General features: G+C 44.9%; 10 protein-coding genes across 10 annotated transcripts; 4 read left to right on the plus strand and 6 right to left on the minus strand.

Annotated features, from left to right (window-relative positions):
- Window positions 1-65: 65 nt before the first annotated feature.
- On the plus strand, window positions 66-1,169 carry J056_001253 (tRNA threonylcarbamoyladenosine biosynthesis protein SUA5; the record flags this gene model as incomplete). The annotated part of the gene is made up of 1 exon (XM_009270813.1): window positions 66-1,169. One exon carries the CDS (start codon window positions 66-68, stop codon window positions 1,167-1,169), a length of 1,104 nt encoding a protein of 367 aa, XP_009269088.1.
- Window positions 1,170-1,212: 43 nt separating this feature from the next.
- Window positions 1,213-2,481, plus strand: J056_001254 (uncharacterized protein; the record flags this gene model as incomplete). The annotated part of the gene is made up of 1 exon (XM_009270814.1): window positions 1,213-2,481. One exon carries the CDS (start codon window positions 1,213-1,215, stop codon window positions 2,479-2,481), a length of 1,269 nt encoding a protein of 422 aa, XP_009269089.1.
- Window positions 2,482-2,562: 81 nt separating this feature from the next.
- On the minus strand, window positions 2,563-3,298 carry J056_001255 (Vacuolar protein-sorting-associated protein 46; the record flags this gene model as incomplete). Its single annotated transcript, XM_009270815.1, has 3 exons — window positions 2,563-2,856; window positions 2,919-3,212; window positions 3,263-3,298. 3 exons carry the CDS (start codon window positions 3,296-3,298, stop codon window positions 2,563-2,565), a joined length of 624 nt encoding a protein of 207 aa, XP_009269090.1.
- A 34-nt stretch (window positions 3,299-3,332) lies between these two features.
- Window positions 3,333-5,242, minus strand: J056_001256 (Metacaspase-1; the record flags this gene model as incomplete). Its single annotated transcript, XM_009270816.1, has 11 exons — window positions 3,333-3,469; window positions 3,513-3,600; window positions 3,646-3,905; window positions 3,988-4,042; window positions 4,088-4,128; window positions 4,178-4,192; window positions 4,242-4,452; window positions 4,506-4,559; window positions 4,608-4,917; window positions 4,965-5,009; window positions 5,055-5,242. 11 exons carry the CDS (start codon window positions 5,240-5,242, stop codon window positions 3,333-3,335), a joined length of 1,404 nt encoding a protein of 467 aa, XP_009269091.1.
- A 90-nt stretch (window positions 5,243-5,332) lies between these two features.
- On the minus strand, window positions 5,333-7,114 carry J056_001257 (uncharacterized protein; the record flags this gene model as incomplete). The annotated part of the gene is made up of 2 exons (XM_009270817.1): window positions 5,333-5,794; window positions 5,840-7,114. 2 exons carry the CDS (start codon window positions 7,112-7,114, stop codon window positions 5,333-5,335), a joined length of 1,737 nt encoding a protein of 578 aa, XP_009269092.1.
- A 64-nt stretch (window positions 7,115-7,178) lies between these two features.
- On the minus strand, window positions 7,179-9,449 carry J056_001258 (RNA polymerase I-specific transcription initiation factor rrn3; the record flags this gene model as incomplete). Its single annotated transcript, XM_009270818.1, has 6 exons — window positions 7,179-7,241; window positions 7,295-7,699; window positions 7,743-8,585; window positions 8,632-8,921; window positions 8,964-9,243; window positions 9,300-9,449. The coding sequence occupies 6 exons, from the start codon at window positions 9,447-9,449 to the stop codon at window positions 7,179-7,181; spliced, it is 2,031 nt and encodes a 676-aa protein (XP_009269093.1).
- A 44-nt stretch (window positions 9,450-9,493) lies between these two features.
- J056_001259 (Ketosamine-3-kinase) lies at window positions 9,494-10,441 on the plus strand (the record flags this gene model as incomplete). Its single annotated transcript, XM_009270819.1, has 2 exons — window positions 9,494-10,162; window positions 10,217-10,441. The coding sequence occupies 2 exons, from the start codon at window positions 9,494-9,496 to the stop codon at window positions 10,439-10,441; spliced, it is 894 nt and encodes a 297-aa protein (XP_009269094.1).
- Window positions 10,442-10,503: 62 nt separating this feature from the next.
- On the minus strand, window positions 10,504-12,253 carry J056_001260 (uncharacterized protein; the record flags this gene model as incomplete). The annotated part of the gene is made up of 6 exons (XM_009270820.1): window positions 10,504-11,061; window positions 11,110-11,123; window positions 11,172-11,235; window positions 11,280-11,578; window positions 11,623-11,729; window positions 11,775-12,253. 6 exons carry the CDS (start codon window positions 12,251-12,253, stop codon window positions 10,504-10,506), a joined length of 1,521 nt encoding a protein of 506 aa, XP_009269095.1.
- A 178-nt stretch (window positions 12,254-12,431) lies between these two features.
- Window positions 12,432-15,243, plus strand: J056_001261 (Protein argonaute-2; the record flags this gene model as incomplete). The annotated part of the gene is made up of 6 exons (XM_009270821.1): window positions 12,432-12,635; window positions 12,699-12,791; window positions 12,838-12,953; window positions 13,012-13,176; window positions 13,228-15,157; window positions 15,202-15,243. 6 exons carry the CDS (start codon window positions 12,432-12,434, stop codon window positions 15,241-15,243), a joined length of 2,550 nt encoding a protein of 849 aa, XP_009269096.1.
- A 217-nt stretch (window positions 15,244-15,460) lies between these two features.
- Window positions 15,461-17,198, minus strand: J056_001262 (Adenylosuccinate lyase; the record flags this gene model as incomplete). The annotated part of the gene is made up of 7 exons (XM_009270822.1): window positions 15,461-16,267; window positions 16,319-16,441; window positions 16,492-16,672; window positions 16,728-16,757; window positions 16,805-17,040; window positions 17,081-17,123; window positions 17,170-17,198. The coding sequence occupies 7 exons, from the start codon at window positions 17,196-17,198 to the stop codon at window positions 15,461-15,463; spliced, it is 1,449 nt and encodes a 482-aa protein (XP_009269097.1).
- Between the last annotated feature and the right edge of the window lie 101 nt (window positions 17,199-17,299).

Genomic DNA, 17,299 nt, shown 5'->3' on the forward strand with positions numbered 1-17,299 from the left:
CAGACGTAATGGATGCTATATTAAAATGCAGCATAGATGGCATTAAGTGGACAAATTCAAATTCTATGCAATTCCTCTGCCAGCAGACCCAATTGAATATAAAAAAAGCAGCAGATTCAATCTTAAGTGGTAAAGTTGTTGGATTTCCAACAGAGACTGTGTATGGACTAGGTGCTAATGCCTTCAATGAGCAAGCTGTGAGGTCTATTTTCAAAGCCAAAGGTAGACCAAATGACAATCCCTTGATAGTACATGTTTCGTCGTTGAATATGTTTAACAGTTATTTCAATCAGAAACTACCTCGTACTTATGAGCTCCTAATAAATGAATTCTGGCCTGGTCCTCTCACTATCCTGATAAAAAGTCCAAGTCAAATACCTGCAGAGACAACTGCCAACTTGAACACGGTCGGTGTTAGAATCCCTTATCATCCAATCGCTAGAGCTTTGATTGAATGTAGCGGTGTACCTTTAGCAGCCCCTTCTGCGAATAGCTCTGGTAAACCATCAACTACGACTGCTTTACACGTTTATGAAGATATTTTTCAGAGAAAAGAAGCACGCGAAGTGATGGATTATATTATAGACGGTGGTAGATCAGATATTGGATTAGAATCGACAGTTATAGATGGTATTACAGTCGATGGTAAAGTGAGAGTACTTCGACCAGGTGGTGTTACAGTAGAAGATTTAAAAAGAGTTGTTGGTGACGATAACGTTGTTTATGAAAAGATGGAGATCAAGACTGCAGATTTCAAACCAACAACGCCTGGTATGAAGTATAAGCATTACTCACCTAAAGCTAGAGTGTTATTGTTGATGAATGATAGTAATACCAACAAGTCAGACAAAATCAAAAAGCTAAAAGAGTTGATAGAAAGCTTAGATACAAATGACAAGATTGGAATGATGACGTTGGAAGATTCACTCATGACGAACGAGTTGATGAACATTAATAAGAGCAGCAACAATTTAATCCCCTACTTTATCGGGCCTTCAAACAATCCCTCAATCGTCGCTTCAAATATATTCGCTGGTCTGCACAGTCTAGACAAGCACCAAGTGGAATACATACTAGTTGAAGGAGTAGAAGAGCGTAATGAAGGTCTAGCAATAATGAATAGACTATATAAAGCAGCAGGTAACCTCGAGAATGTCATTTTGATTTAGTTATAGACCTCTTGTACCCTAACATCCACTTGTACACACTTAAATGGAGATTGGCAGAGCTAAACCACTTTATAGATCAAGAAGTGTGCGCAAGCCTCAATCATCCTCAGCACTCCAAACAACAACGCTTGAAGACGTCGCTTTGGCTATGAATGTCACCATACCAGAGAAATCAACTTCAACGAGGAACTACGACAATTTAGATGAAATGGCACCAGAAATAGTAAAAGAGCAATTCATTCAAGTTGATAACCAGAAATCTCATTTCGAATCTGAGCTTAGCCTGTCTACAGCCATAGCTTATCAATTGTTTCAGCAGAATGACAAGTTAAAACAGGATCAATCCAAACTGTTAGATCAGATTGATGATTTCAATAAACTGATTAGCTACCACTTGAATTTAAACAACGACGACTTTGTCGTTCAAAAGCGTCATTTATCCGTTGCACTTGAGAGTCAAGTTGAAAAATCTCAGTCGGTTGCTTGGATTGAATCTCAAGCGAATGAGCTGAAAATTGAGTTAAGCACTCTACAGAAGCAAATTACTCATCAAAACCTCAAAGCAAAAAGAGAATTACGCGATCTAAAGAATGAACGTGATCTGTTAAAAACGTCTTTGATTTCCGCTGAAACGAGATTCCAACAGCTCGAAATACAGTTGTCACTTGCGTGTAAAAGAAAGCCTTTATCCAATCTACGCCAAGAATGGAGATCGTCAAACGATCAAGAAAGCCTCTGTAATTCGCCCGTCCAATTCCCTCAAGTTATTAATGATAGTCCATTAGCACATCGCAGAACATACAACTCTACTCACTCTTCTTATTCTTATTCTTCCCGCGCTTCTTCACCGCAACATGAACCATTGGTCTTACAACTCACTAATACACCAAAACTATCTTCTCCTAGCGCGAGCGCAAGCGAAACATTCATTCAAAAGAGGCCTTCCAGGTCTCCATCTCGAACTATAAAGCACGCAAGATCATTCTCCGATAGTGCTTTCATGATGGGTGGATCAACTCAACAGAAGAAATTAACACTCGAAAGAGAACTCGCAATGGCGAAAAGTCTCAATGAGCGTACAAAGATTGTGTTTCAGTCCGTCGAAAGCTTTACCACCTATGTCTTTAAGATACCAAGTTGTTTATCGATAACGCAAGCCATCATATCAATTAATATAACTGTCACTTTCGCAATTTTGAGTACAACGCTCAGAGCTATGGCTAAGCTTTTGTTGTATATGTACCTGGCGCTTGTATTACTACTCTTCTTACTGAGATCTCAAATGAAAGCGATGAGATCATTGAGTGAGTAGGTAGTAGATAGTAGGTGTTCAAGTTAACTTTTTATTGTAAATACATTCATTCATACGAGGTATCAATCATCTAGCAGGTCATTAAGCAGCCGGTCTCAATGCCTTGAGCCTCTTCATCAGTTCATCCTCATCTCTCTCCTTTTCAGGTGGAGCTTCTTGTTGCTGAAGTTCTGGGACATCATCTACATGTTGAGCGCCAATCTTCTGACTGATTTCGAGTCCAGCTTCGTCAGCGACTTGTTGGACCAATCCATCAACTGCATCTGGAGGAGTTGATTGAGCTTCTGCGGCATTATGCATAGTAGATTCCATGTAATTCGTATGGCTATCTAAATCTGAGAACTGCGTTTCGAATTTATCCATTATTGACGACATCTTAATTACCATCGAGCGTTAGTGTGTGCAATCAAGCAAAACAGACGTAGACGCAGACGTACTAAATCGAGGTTCATCGTTGACATCGCCTTGTCCATTCCACCAACAACCGATTTCATTGAATTTGACACCGTCCGCATCGTCACTGCTGTCTCCACTCTCGACGCAACGCTATCAACTCTAGAAGACAAACGGAGCAAATTAAGCGATTCATTCTTTTTCCTTATGGCATTTGAAGCGTATATACGCGCTGTGTCTTCATTGCCTTTAGAAAGTGCATTCTTGAGCTTGTTCTTCTCCACCGTTTCGTCTTTCTCCGCCTTCTTTGACTGCTTTGATAATTGCTTTGATGTGAACTGAGTCGAGCGTGTTAACCCATATACCTTTCATTCCCCACTTGACCAACCTTCAATTGAAATAGCGTCTTTTCCAGTGACGCCATGATTGTCTATAAAAGGGAAGAAATTTATACAAATTCAACAAACAAAATCTAAATCCATATCTATCTCATGGCTGCTGCTTAATTGCGGTCTTTGGGTATACTGTCCTTTCATCTTATCGCGCACCGCATTCAAAAGATCGATGAATGACATATCCTCATCCCTGTTTTTATCTGTCCTTTTGTAAGCTGCCATCTTCTAAATCCAAACACCTACATAGTGTTGAAAGAAACGCATAGCTCATAGCTCCACTCTGTCCTGCGTCTGCAGCCGTCTGCGTATCCTTTGCAGCAGCAAACATAATCTAATACGTCAGCTTGGTTACTTTAGAGGTGTTGTAGAAGCTCACAACATCTGCTGGACTGAACGCCTTCTTTTTCTGTTTCTTATCTTCTGTTTTACCCGTGAAGAGCTTCTTTGAGAAATAATACGCATCGTGCAACGGCGATATCATTCCGTTCGGCAGTCTGTGAGAGAAAAGCTCTTTGCTAGCTTCTTTGAGGATATTAGGCTGCTTGACATCACCATTACTATCATCTGTACCGTCGTTAAAACGCTTCATTTCCTCGAATAGACTGACAAGTAAAAGGCAGGTCGAGTGCTGTACCGCTATGGCACGAGTCAAACAACGCGGTCAGACGGCATCCAGCTTCTTCAATTAGCAGCGTAATTGTATATTATCAGTACTCACCCGGCAATGGTGCCACAAGTTCGTCGTACATGGTATCGTCAACTAAGTGTCCCTTCTGTGTTGTGTGTTAGAAGTAAAGCAATCAACACAGCTTTATGACAACTTTCTGGAAATCTACTGGGTACACTGTTTCGTCAAAGCCTGAGGCATCTCGTTAGCGCAACTAAAGGTACATATAAACAACCCGCACCATCATCCTCATCACCTAAAGAACATAATTTAGCAAATATGATCCAACAAACAGCGCAAATTACCATCTAAATCTTTTGTACGTCCGCCGTGTCCACTATAATGGAAGAAAAGTGCATCGTTGAGTTTAGCACCGTCAACAAGCCAGCGCATAGCCGCAAGCATGTTTTTCTTTGTGGGCTGCATACTAGTATCTGTGTCATTAGAGTCCTTGAGTAGCATGATGTTCTGTGGCTTATAACCGCAACGTTTGATCAAGAACTTCCTAACCTTGTCCTGTAAAGAGTCGGAGAATTGAACGACGGTTTTAAATTAGCAGGTAAACTTACAGCATCGTTCTGACATCCGCCCAGCTCATTATCAGTCCCTACGTAGTTGATGCCCTTAGTTGAAATTAGTATATGACGTCGTCGTCGACTTGATAGACGCACTATACACACAGCCTTCCTGGTGCCTGTGCACTCTGAGTACTGGTATTTCAACCTCTTGCCAGGTCCATAAGACCTCTGTTCACACGTCGGTTTGCGTCTGCGCTTTGGATTTGCTTTCGATGGGGGCTTTGCTGGCTTGGCGGAGGGCTGTTGAAACCGAACGGATGGTGCAGCTGATTGTGAAGGCTGCTGTGGTTGGAGTTGTGGTTGGAGTTGTGGTTGTGGTTGTAGTTGTGGTTGTAGTTGTGGTTGTGGTTGTGCCCGATAGTGAGATTGCTGAGGCTGATAAGATTGTTGAGGAGTGGAATCCCTGAATTTTATCAGCCTCGATGTTAACCCTGTATTCCAGCTGCCTACCTATGATAATAAGGACCGTGAGTGCTGAGTATCGCAAGACTCTCGCTGGAGGCAACTTAATAAACGCGTCTAACCACACGCGCAACCCACTCTAGCGAATCATGAGGATATATTGGCTGCCTGAACTGCCTATTCACTTTATCAAATTGCGCTGGTACTCTCAATCCGTAATCCTGCGGATGAGGCGGTGGTGCGATATATCCGCCTGGACTCGGGAAATATTGCAGCGTGTTGTAGCCATTTTGATATCCAAGCCCACCGCTGCTCTCAAAATTCATCCGCCGCCGCTGCTACCGTTATTGATAAGAGCAGAAAAGCACGAAGCGTATTTTCACGGCAAAATCTACATTTATAAATACATACACAGCTTATGATGGCCCAGGCTCAGGCGGTACCATGGTATCGTTGTTGATAAATACAGTTGCTGCTTTGGTGAAATCACCGGCTTCATCACCGTTCGCGTACGCCAACCGGGCAAAGTACGGTACACTTGTGTCATTACGCTCGAAGGTGTACGAATGCGTACTGGCATTAGCCTTCAGACGCAGCACATCGTTGATTAGCAGCTCAAATCCATCCCAGGAATCATCCATATTACTAGGAATCGCCTCCCAGCTTATGGTGTTGTTTTCGAAGCTATCAAAGCTAGGTAACGCGCTTCCTAGCGCTGCATCTCTTCGCAGACTTTCTTTGGTCTGCAATACTGAATCCATTCCCCATCTTTGGACGCCATTGATAAGCAACCCGATCAAGAAGCATTGGCAGATAATTGATACTCGCGTAGGGAGAGCTGTAAGTGGAAGCAGCAACAGGGCCAAAATGTAGTGATGCTGTAAAGTGTTAGCCAATACTAAAGCACAATACTAACCACAAACCAATCTAAATGAAAGTGTCGGCAACAAGCAAGCAGGCATTATGACAAACAGTCCCAGCAAGAAGTACCACTTGATATAAAGCCAGAACTTGCCTGTGTTGCGAAACACCCGTGCTTGATTTAAACCGAGAACCACTATGATGATGACGACTATGACTATAGTAACTACGGCGTCTGGATTATCAGCGATATCAGGTCCATATAATCTATCTAACGGGCTTTCTCCAAGCACTGTAACGAGCAAGCCCAACCAGAACGGTACTAGAGTGAGTACTGTTCTCTCTATAGGCATGTTGCGCCAGAACGGCAAGCAAAACCTCACCACCAATCTCCATATACAGTATGCAACAAACAGCATGGGCAGGAAGTCTTTGAAGGCGCCTTCAAGATCAGGAGGAATAGAGCGCGGCTCTGAAGCTAGGGCGTTGTTCCAATAACCCATACATATCAATGTCCAGTAGTACACCAGAGGTTTTGGTGACAATATCAGCGAAACCAACACCGACATGACAATATTGAATACCAGAATCGGCATTCTGTAGTCCTCGCAGTGACTAGACTCGACGTCATCCTCGAAAATGTACGAAGACGGGAAGGAGGAGGGGAAGCTGACCGAATCTATCCCATTTTTCGTTGAGCCGATATAGCCAGTGTGCTGACCTATTTGGCGCACAGCACCGCAACCGCCCTTGGATTTGCTAATGGCCGAAGCATGATACGCACTGGAACAGATCCAAGAATCGGCGCGGTATATACTGGAAGCGAGAGGTTCTCCCTCTTGTCCACCTCCGACTACCAAAGTCATTCCATTTGGCTCATTCAACCCGACTGTCCGCTTGTTGGCTAGTGTGGTCGATTCACAGCCTCGGGGACATCTGTAGGGCATAGGCTGGGTTTCGAATGGCTGGCATAGAGTGCCATCCAAGCCACATCCATCTAGCCGGCTCCAGAAAGATGACGTGCACGATAGCATCTCTGGGGTTCCTAGGCTAGTGGATGATTGATACCACGAGTACTTTGCGAGGAGCGCGTTGGCAATAATCCAGAGAGCATAAATGACTAGAATAACCACGCCATTTCTGAACCAATTTGTGCTTGATAACGTCCGCTTCTCGAGTTTGCCCAGAAAACGCAGTCGATGCGGGATGTAGTGATTCTCAGGTCCTAGAAGCTGTTGAGGTGGCTTTGGACCACTGAGCCAGCTAATAGATTTATTCCTCTGCAGCCGCACTTTGTAGCTTTCTCTTTTAGGATTCAGTTGCTGCTCGTCGTCCATAAATAAGTCTCAGATTCATCGGAAATAGAAATATGTGAAATAATGATAATGATACATGATTCGTTTATCTATACATTGACAGCACTCCTCCGTCTCTTATCGGGCTTATAGACATGGCATCAAGTGACTGCGGTGCACGTAAGTACTGGAGGGATTTTTTGCTGAAATACCGCAACCAACCTTTCCAAGTGACTGCGAGGGGTTCGATTTAGACATTTGCTCACTTTCTTCATCGCTTTCGTCTTCCTCGCCTGTGTTGATAGCTACTTCGTCCCAGTTCCTGTATATATCATCTATAAACTTTTGCGTTCGCGGGAGGCGGTAAGGGTCGAACGGAAAGAAAGAATCGAGCTCTATCTCGGAACCATTGTTTTTGGTCACTGCCAGTGATCTCGTTTGCGTGTCTTTTTGCTGACTCTCGGCGTTTTGCCCTGGCGTGACTCCGAGCAAAGACGAAGTCAACGAGGCCATTGTAGCAGGCGTCACATCAGACCGCTTGTTGCTTTCAATTATTGAGTGGCAATACAGAAATCCTGCAAACTGGGATACTTTTGCGAATTGATTTACAACGGTTGATGCACAAACCTATAATGATGTCAGTTAGATAACGCAAAATTATCTTGCATACTTTGAGTGGATTGAGAGGGCTGAGTATAGCGCGTTGTAGAACATCTAAGCCTGATATCCATGTCTTTGATCCAGTAGGCAGCGCTTCTGCATGATCAAATACTGTCTCGTCGTCATTCGCTAACATTAAATCCCTCCAGCGGAAACAGAAGATATAAAAAACAGCTTGCACTATCGCATACCAAACACTGTATGTGTTTAGCCTGAAATTTGTTATGGGTTGGGGGATGTTGTCGAGCTCGTTTGCTATATAATCGCACATTAATCCGACGACATGCTTTGTTGCATTGGCATCGATAAATTTTGCCCGACTAACATAGCTGGCAAGGTAGGAAGCAGCAACCACTCTAGTTACTGACGGCTCTTCGTTTTGAAACATAGCTTTGCTTAGGAGCATGCCCTGGAAGATATCGGCAAAATGCGCATTGTACGAAGAGTATTTGAATAGGATGAACTGTGTGTATCTCGATCTGAATGTTGGCAGGATTGTACGCTCGAAAACGCTTAACAATGTGGAGAACTGATCAAGTTGAACTTCCTGGTTTCTAACCGATTTGTCGAGGTATTCAAAGATCATATAGAGCATTCCGTCTAACTTTTGCACAAGGTCTTTAATGGCTGAAACTTGCATAGGTGCTTCCTGGCTACCGTTATCGCTGAGTCCATCGTCAGACGAGAGATCAGACAAAAAGCCAAACTCGTCGTCTGAATCATCGCTGGACTCTTCGTCTGAGTAAGTGCGATCGACGGATCTTTCAAAGATATCAGGCTCGTTCTCGAAGATTGCTTCCGTCTCATCTTCAAGCTCCTCATCCAGATCGTCTAGCTCTACTTGAATTTCTACCTGTAGTCGCATGAGTATTAGGTAAATTACAACTATAAAAACGTACGTCGATCTGAATAGTCCTGTCAATAATCAAGCCGAAGATTTCATCGGTCAAAGCAGGACAGTAGCTGATAATTGAAAGTAAATTTCTCATGTAAGTAACTTGTTGAACTTTATTTTCGCGTTTGTGGGGAAAGTGTCTGATAAGGATTGGCTGTAGGAGGGAGGGAAGGGTAGGGACAAGGTCGAGAAGCTTGTTGAGTAGGCCGTGTAAGCGGTCGAATACAATGCGCCTGGTGAGTCGTTCATTTTCAGGCACATGTTCAACATTCTCTAACGCCTTTGAGCCAGCTTCTGTTGAATTGTTAGAGTGTAGGGGGATCTACAAGAACGCACGATGAGTCAAGCCTTTGATAACTTTAGCGAGTAAGAGCTTTGTGTATTGAGGGTGTGCACTAATCAGCATTGAGACGAATGCCATGTAAGTGGACACAAATGAAGGGCTACTAATAGTCCAAGCAAGGGACATAATAGCTTCAACAAGCGGAAGATGAGATTTATCCAGGTGAGAAATGACATTAGCGAGTGCATCCAGCCACGGTTTGAGCTTGTCGTACTCGTGTACGCCGGTTGAAGTGAATTGCGATATCAATTCTTCGTATGGACCGCTTTCTCCCTATGGAGAGTATGAATATGAATATGAATAAAAACCAGTGCTCCAACGGAACGCACCTCCTTCTTCTTCTCGATTGCGTCGTTGACAAAGGAGACGTAGAATTTATTGAGAAATGATTCCTTGGTATTTGAGAGCTGGTGGCTGCCGTCTACATTCATCCCGTCTCTGTCTCTTTTGATTCCCTTCGAAGGCGATGAACTGGCCATGATCGCCGGTAGGATAAAACCATCACATCTTCACTCTCCTCGAAATGCAGCTCCCCGAAAAGGCTTTATCTGCGCTCAAGGAGCGTGGTCACTCTGGATCGTACAAAATTATCGGTTCAAAAGTCCACTTGGACGATGGCAACATCTTCCTCTTTAAGTCTGCTCCACGCTCTTCAGCTGAGCAAATGATTGGCGAGGCTATGTCTATTAGTGACATGAGCAGCGCTTTGCCTGGTATCTGCCCTGCTCTCATAGACTCCTCTCTCGACAGCGATGACTCTGACTTCTACATGCTTACCGAGTGGCACGATTTGGGTGGCTCTGGCTCACGTATGATGGAACTTGGGAAAGAACTCGCCCAAATGCATCTCAATGGTACAGAAAAGTCTGGTAGGTTTGGGTACAAGATGCCAACCTACTGCGGCGAAACTAAATTCAACAACACGTGGAGCGATAACTGGATTGATTTCCTCAATAACGATCGTTTCCTCTATCTTTTTGAGCAGATCTGCGGTAAGAATGGCTCTCGCGATGTTGAAATATGGAAACTGGGTCAGACCCTAATGAACAAGACCGTTCCAAGCCTTTTAAGCGGTATTGATGTTAAGCCATCCTTACTTCACGGCGATTTGTGGGCAGGAAACGCATCATTTTCTAGAACGACTAACAGACCTGTCATTTTTGATGCCTGTAGTTTCTATGGTCACAATGAGGTAAGTTGGTTGAGTTTTAATATACTCAACTCCCTCCCTAACGCACTCACTAAGGCCGAGCTGGGTATTTGTATGATGTTCGGCGGCTTTGGCTCTAAGTTCTTTGAGGGGTACCACTCTGTTTATCCAAAAGCTGAGCCCGTCGATGAATACGACCAGCGAATCAAGCTCTACGAGCTGATCCATCATCTCAACCACTATGCCATTTTTGGAGGAATGTACAGAAGCGGTGCAGTGAGCATGATGAAGAGCTTAAACCGCTATACAGAATCAAAGTGAAGCGGTAAAAAGATGATGAACGAAATGTAAAACACGTAACTAACACTTAATGAATCAATGAATTAATGAATCTTTTCGACAAATCCATCTCTCAAACGTATGTATCTACCTTGATCAATCTTCCAAGGCACTTCAGTTTCGTAATGAGTGACAAAAACCACCGCTTGTTCACTCCCTAGTTGAGTTTGCAAATACATGCGCGACCTGTAAACGTCCTGAGCAGTCATGCCCTGGAAGGGTTCGTCTAAAATAAGTAGCGGAGATCTATTTACTAGCGCGCGCGCTAAGAACAGGCAGCTTTTTTCACTCTGACTGAGAGTGGTGAATGAGGCACTAGGATCGACAGCCGGAGCCAACTCTCGGAGAATTTGATAAACGCGTGTTTTCTCTCCCTCATCTCGCGTCGGTCTGAAGCAGTAAACGCCCATGTAGCCAGTAGCGACGACGTCGAAGGCTGTCAGAGTTGTGGATCTAGGAAATGAAGATGAGATTTCGGGTGATGTAGTGCCTATGAGTGTCGAAAGCTGTGTCGTGGCAATGCGAGCGCGAGGTTTGTCGAATAGCGTGATATCCTTGGTATATGATTGAGGGTGATCGCCAGTCACTAGCGATAAGAGGGTCTGGAAGCTATATGAGCTGACACAAGAAGGATACTATTTGAGACTTACGGTTTTCCCGGATCCTGTATTCGCTAGTTAGTTTAGTGAAAGTGTTATAGTATCATGCTAACCATTGTAGCCTTGAAGATGCCATCTTTCACCAGCCCTGACTTGCCAGTGGATGTTGTTGAGCACCTAAATCGAGAGTCAGAGAGTTCATCGAGGCCAAAATCACTTACAGGCGTTTTTCTGTAGGAAATATTTACATCTTTCAAATCGATGAGGACCTTTGCGTTCTGCACACACCCCAAACCAGCTCCATCGGGCGTTGTCTCGGTATCTGAATGCAAAACACTAAGCACCTCATCCTTAGGACCCGATTGAATGACACCATCGTCATTGATTTGGAGGACGTGAGTGATGTAGTCAGGCAAAGAGTCTGAGGGTTTCAGAAGAAGTAGAACATTAGGACTCATTGATCTGTGGAGAGTCTCAAGTAGCTGGCTCAGTCTGGCGCGAGATGGTGGGTCGAGACCGGCTAATTAGAGTGAGAAGCGAGCAACAACCGGTAGAGTGACATACTGTAGGGCTCTTCAAGCACCAAGAGACTGCGACGGAGCAGCAATGCATGTGCAATCTTCAGTCTTCGCGATTGTCCGTTACTCAGACCGATCAATGGGCGGTCAAGCCTGTGATTGTGTTATACAAACAGAGCAAGGGCCTGGTAAACTGACAGCTTCTTTAAATCGAGTTTGTGAGCGATTTCAGCGACGAAAGCAAGCACCTTGTCATCTGTATCGCTTTCTGTATTGCTTCCATTCCTCGGTACTCTGTTCATCAGATATGACAGCACAGTCTGCGTCTCATCGCCTCTCAGACTGCCATAACGTGCTGTATAATCCACAAATCCATCCGCAGAGCTGAGTAAACGAGTGGAGAAGTTTGCGATGCTGTAAGTCTCCCAGGGATAGCATTTAGCGGAATCAGCGAGTGGGTGAGATAGCGCAGTAGCTGGAACTGATTTATCGGATTGCTTAAATAGCGCTTTTATCAATCGTGTGGACTGTGGACCAATAATGGCCCATGCATCGTGATTAGCACGCTTGGATTCAAGGGACCAGCTCAATGGGGTGTTAAATAGGGGCTGTGAGTTCTTAGTAGTATTTCCAAGTGCATAGAAAAGGCATTTGTTTGCGTGAAAGTAAGCTGGCATGGAGTAAGTACGCAGATGAAGGGGATAGGATGGGAATGGACTGTGAGTGTTGCAAAATGACTTTAATATCAAGGAAATTGAAGCAGCTTGGTGTACAATTGATAACCAAATACAAATCCCTATTTCGTATACGTGCCATTGTCCTTTCTCTTACGCTCACAACAAACATCCCACAAAGATGTCCCAATCCGTGCAACTACCAGCCAAACCGAAACAATTCATATCTAGAAATCAGGCAACAGTCACTTCGAACCTCTTCCCGATGAGAAGATTCCCAAAGGACGCACCTCCCTCCATCTACGTGTACGACGTCACTATCGAAGCAACCAAGCCAAAAGTTCGCAATTGGAAGGATAATTTGCGGGCTATGAGATTCTTCCTCGTGCGTATCCGCTTCCAATTCTCATTCTCCGCTCTTCTCTGACTTCTTCTGTCTTCTTTCTAGGCAAACGAGGTTAATTACGGCTCCACGTGCGCGTACGATGGTCAGTCCTTACTCTACAGCTCTCAGCCGCTGCCATTCGACAGTGAAATTTCTGTATGGTACCTTACACGCGTGATTTCACATGTCTCATCCGCTGCAGGTTATCTTCAATCTTCCTGCAGAAAGTGAGACCCCAATTGTCGACAAGGCTACCGGAGAGAAAAAGGGTGCTGTAAACAAGATATCACTCAAGCCCGTGTCTGTGATTTCCACCGAGTGAGTCGTGCTTATCAGCTACTTAGCTGTCTAGCTGTCTTGCTCATCACATTCCAAGTATCGCGAACAACAGTGGCGTTAATGAGCTCATCGCTGCCCTCAACACGGTCGTGAGATACTGCGCTACCATGACTCATCCCTCGACCAAGGGTATCTACTATCCTATCAATGGTCGCAACCAAAAAATGGAATTCGGTGCAAATCTCCTCCGCTCTTGGTTCACGTGCGTATTGTGTCCTTCTGTCTAACACTATGTCTTAATGTTCTTTTTCAGAACAACGAGAATGTCCGCCAACGGTATTATCCTAAACGTCGATACCAGTGTCATCAAGTTGTTGCAAGATGGCCCGCTCGACGTCGTCGCTGGTGAGCTCATGGGTATGAGAGGCCAAATAAACATGACTGTCGGTCCAAGGGGTCGTATGAACAACAATCAAAGACGTATGCTCGAGAAGAAGCTCAAAAAGGTCAAGGTCGTAACTAATCACAACAAAAATCGCCCAATGACCTTTATGGTTCAGGAGGTTTCCGAGAAAAACGCCGACGAATTTGTCTTTGAAGGCTCAGATGGTGTTGCAATCAGTATCTCAGAATACCTGATGAAAACCTACAACCTTAGACTTAGATATCCCGAGCTCCCAGTTATCGGAAAGAGCAGATCGGTCTTCGTCCCAATGGAACTATTAAACGTCTTACCCGGCCAGATCCATCCCGAGAAAGGAATGACGTCTGGTCAAACATCACAAATGATGAACTTCTGTAAAGTTAAGCCTTTTCAAAGACTGCAAGAGTCCACCGATCAAGTCACGTCACTGAGTAGACACAATCACATTATGGACAAATTCGGATTCGAAATCAACCCCAAACCTGTCGAATGCCAGGCATCAATCATCGATCCACCTCAACTGGAATTTGACAGACGGTTGTTATCACCAAACCCACAAGAAGGTGAATGGGACAGACCATCTCAAAATATGCGCTTTTACGCACCCGCCAAAATCAAGAGCTGGATGTTAATATGTTTCGGAAGACAAGAAGACTACAGATGGCTCGGAGGTTTTCTCAGAGGCTTACGTGACATGTGCTCGAAGCGCGGAATGAGTGTACCTTATGAGCCGGAGGTGGTTTTTTTAAGAAGCGAGAACGCAAGATTCGACGAAATCATGGCTGACTTGCGTCACTTCTGGGACAGGAATCCAAGAATGGATTTCGTTCTCTCCACCTGTAAGTTTGAGAAGTCGAATGCATACCGAGCCATCAAGCACTTCTGTGACATAACTGTTGGAGTGCCATCTCAATTCCTTTTGTCGAAGAAGGCGTCCAGTGCGAAGCCAACGTATATCTCTAACTTGGTACTTAAGATAAACGTCAAAGCAGGTGGTATTAACCAAACTCTGGGTACTCCGAACCCATATTTTGCACACAAGGACAAGGTTATCTGCTTCGGTGTTGATGTCACACACCCAGCGCCTGGATCATCAAGCGCCGTTTCAATTGCTGGTATCGTCTCTAATACGGATCAGCGCTGCTCGAAATTCGTCGGCTCTGAGCTGGCTCTTGGTGCGCGCGAGGAGATTATTGAAAATCTCAAGAATGTAATCAAGAGACATGTGAAGACGTACTCGGAGAACAACGGCAATGCTATACCAAGACACGTCCTCTATCTGAGAGATGGTGTTTCAGACGGTCAATACAAGGAGGTACTCCAGCACGAGAAAGGAGCAATCATGCAAGCGTATCGTGAAATAACTGGTGGCAGGACACCAGTATTAACGTTTGTAGTCGGACAGAAGAGACACCATGTTCGTTTTGCTCCACTTAGAAATCAACCACAAGATAGATCAGGTAATTGCAGAAGCGGCACTATTATCGATCATCCAAGCGTCACTAGAGCGGATCAATTCGAATTTTACGCTTACACTCACTCAGGTTTGATGGGTACTTCTAGACCTTGTAGATATGTTGTTTTGCACGATGACTTTGGCTTCGACATCAACACGCTCGGACAGACTATCTACGCGACATGCTTTACGTATCAGATCGCAACGAGAGCTGTATCTCTCGCTACGCCTGTATACTACGCTCACAAGCTAGCTGAGAGAGCCCGTCTTCACTTGAATGACGGACAATCTATGACTGAATCTGGTTCAAGGGGCTCAGGCTCTTCTGCAAATATACCAGGTTCGGGACCTACGTCTTTGTTTGTGAGTAGGAGTTAGGTGTTTAGATTCCTACTTATACGTAACAGGAACCTCACATTAACATTCGCAATTTACCTTACTTTGTTTAACGGATCAATGCTGCCTTATCCTCTACTCCGTGTCAACATTGACGTCGATGAGACAAAAAAGTTATCTAGCTTCATTTAATATATATCACACACGCCTCTCTCTCGCTCTCTCATCACCTTGTTTGTTTTATCTATTATTTGTAAACGAATACAGTTTTTAAAAAGCATGTTGTTTCTTTCTTCTTTCTCACTGGCAGCAGATTCACAGCAACGCATCTCAAACGTTAAGCTGTGCAGCCTTTGCATTCGAGATGGCAGCTTGGTGGGGTTGCAGAGCCGGTTTAACCCATTTAGCGATGAAGCTGTCGACCTGTTGCGGCGCTCTACCAGTGAAAGACTGAGGATCGAGTAGTTTATCCAAATCGCCAACGATCGGAGCGAAGAAGGAGTCTTTCTTAACTCTCTCAATGAGGTCATTTTCTCTACCAAACTCCTTAACTTCTCTTCCAGCTTCGTGGGACAGAACTCTTATCTTCTCATGACACTCCTGTCTATCGCCACCCTTTTTGACGATAGCCATGATTATATTCTCGGTAGCCATGAACGGCAACTCCTGAGCAATTCTTCTTCTGATGATGGCTGGATAGACAACGAGACCTTCACTCACGTTTTGCATGATTGAGAGAAGGATATCCGTAGTGAGGAAAGCAGAAGGCAAGCTGATTCTCCTGATTGCTGAATCATCCAGAGTCCTCTCAAACCACTGTACGGCATTAGTGTTGAGAACGTCCTGCGACAGACTGATCAGGTGTCTAGCGAGCGAACAGGCTCTCTCTGAACGCATTGGATTACGTTTGTACGCCATAGCCGATGAGCCGATCTGGTCCTTTTCGAAAGGTTCTTCGACTTCCTTGAGGTGAGCGAGGAGACGAATATCAGTGGCTATTTTGTGCACCGTCGATCCGAAATTGGAGAGAGCGAGGACGACGTCATTGTCAATCTTGCGCGAGTACGTCTGAGAGCTGACTGGGTAGGCGTACGGGAAACCGAGGAGTTCAGTGACGCGCTGGTCGAGTGCTTCTACCTGGAGTGGAGAGTAAGTGATGAGTAATTAGTGAGCGCATAAACAACGCACCTTATCGTGGTCACCGTCAAAGAGAGCGAGGAAAGACGCTTGAGTGCCTGTGGTACCCTTCACACCACGAAAACCAAGGTCATCGCGAGCTCTAGTGAGGTTGCGCAAATCCCAGAGCAGTTCCTGGATAGAGTCAGCGCGTGTATTAAACCACCAACACCAAAAACACTCACCTGAATCCACAGCGTTGTGCGCTTGCCGACGGTAGTGAGCTGCGCAGGCTGGAAATGGGTGAAACCGAGCGTGGGCAAGTCGCGGAACTTGTCAGCAAAAGCCGAGAATCTGTCGATGGTGATTGCGAGCTTATCGATGACCATATTGAGGCCTTCGCGGAGAAAGATGAGGTCAGCGTTGCTGTGTGGTGGAGCGGAGAGTGAGACGTAGTTGTAAAAGAGGAAAGTAGACTAACTCAGTAACGAAACATGATGTAGCACCGAGGCTTGAAACCCATGTGAGATTGCGAGTTATTCGGAAAATCTGGCTCACTGGATGATACCCGCTGCTGCAGGAGCTACAACGCCGAAAGTGTGGACATGAGCCATGACATCGTGGCGGCGACGTTTCTCTTCTTCGGCAGCAATCTTCATTTGATCGTCATCGAGGAGAAGATTATCGGACATCTGCTTAATGGCCTCGTCCGAGATGGGCAAAGCGAGCTCCTTCTCAGCTATGGCTAAATTGAGCCAGAGCTTTCTCCAAGTTTGGAATCTCATCTGTGGATCCTTCGGTTAGAGCGTGAGAGATACTCGATCGACGACGCACAGAAGACGAGAAGAGATGGCTCATTTCCTTGGAAGCATAGCGGCTGGCAGCGTCTAAGAAGCCGTACAATACAACAGCAATTTATTCACCTTGAAAGCGGCGTTTGATAAGATTCCATTGTGATTGTCTTGTTGACAGCGTCGTAAAATACATCATGAAGATATAATTAAGGAAAATCTTCAGCCTGTTGACAACCACACAAATGATATATACCGTATT

This window comes from Wallemia ichthyophaga, assembly GCF_000400465.1.
Source record: "Wallemia ichthyophaga EXF-994 unplaced genomic scaffold scaffold14, whole genome shotgun sequence".
NCBI lineage: Eukaryota > Fungi > Basidiomycota > Wallemiomycetes > Wallemiales > Wallemiaceae > Wallemia > Wallemia ichthyophaga.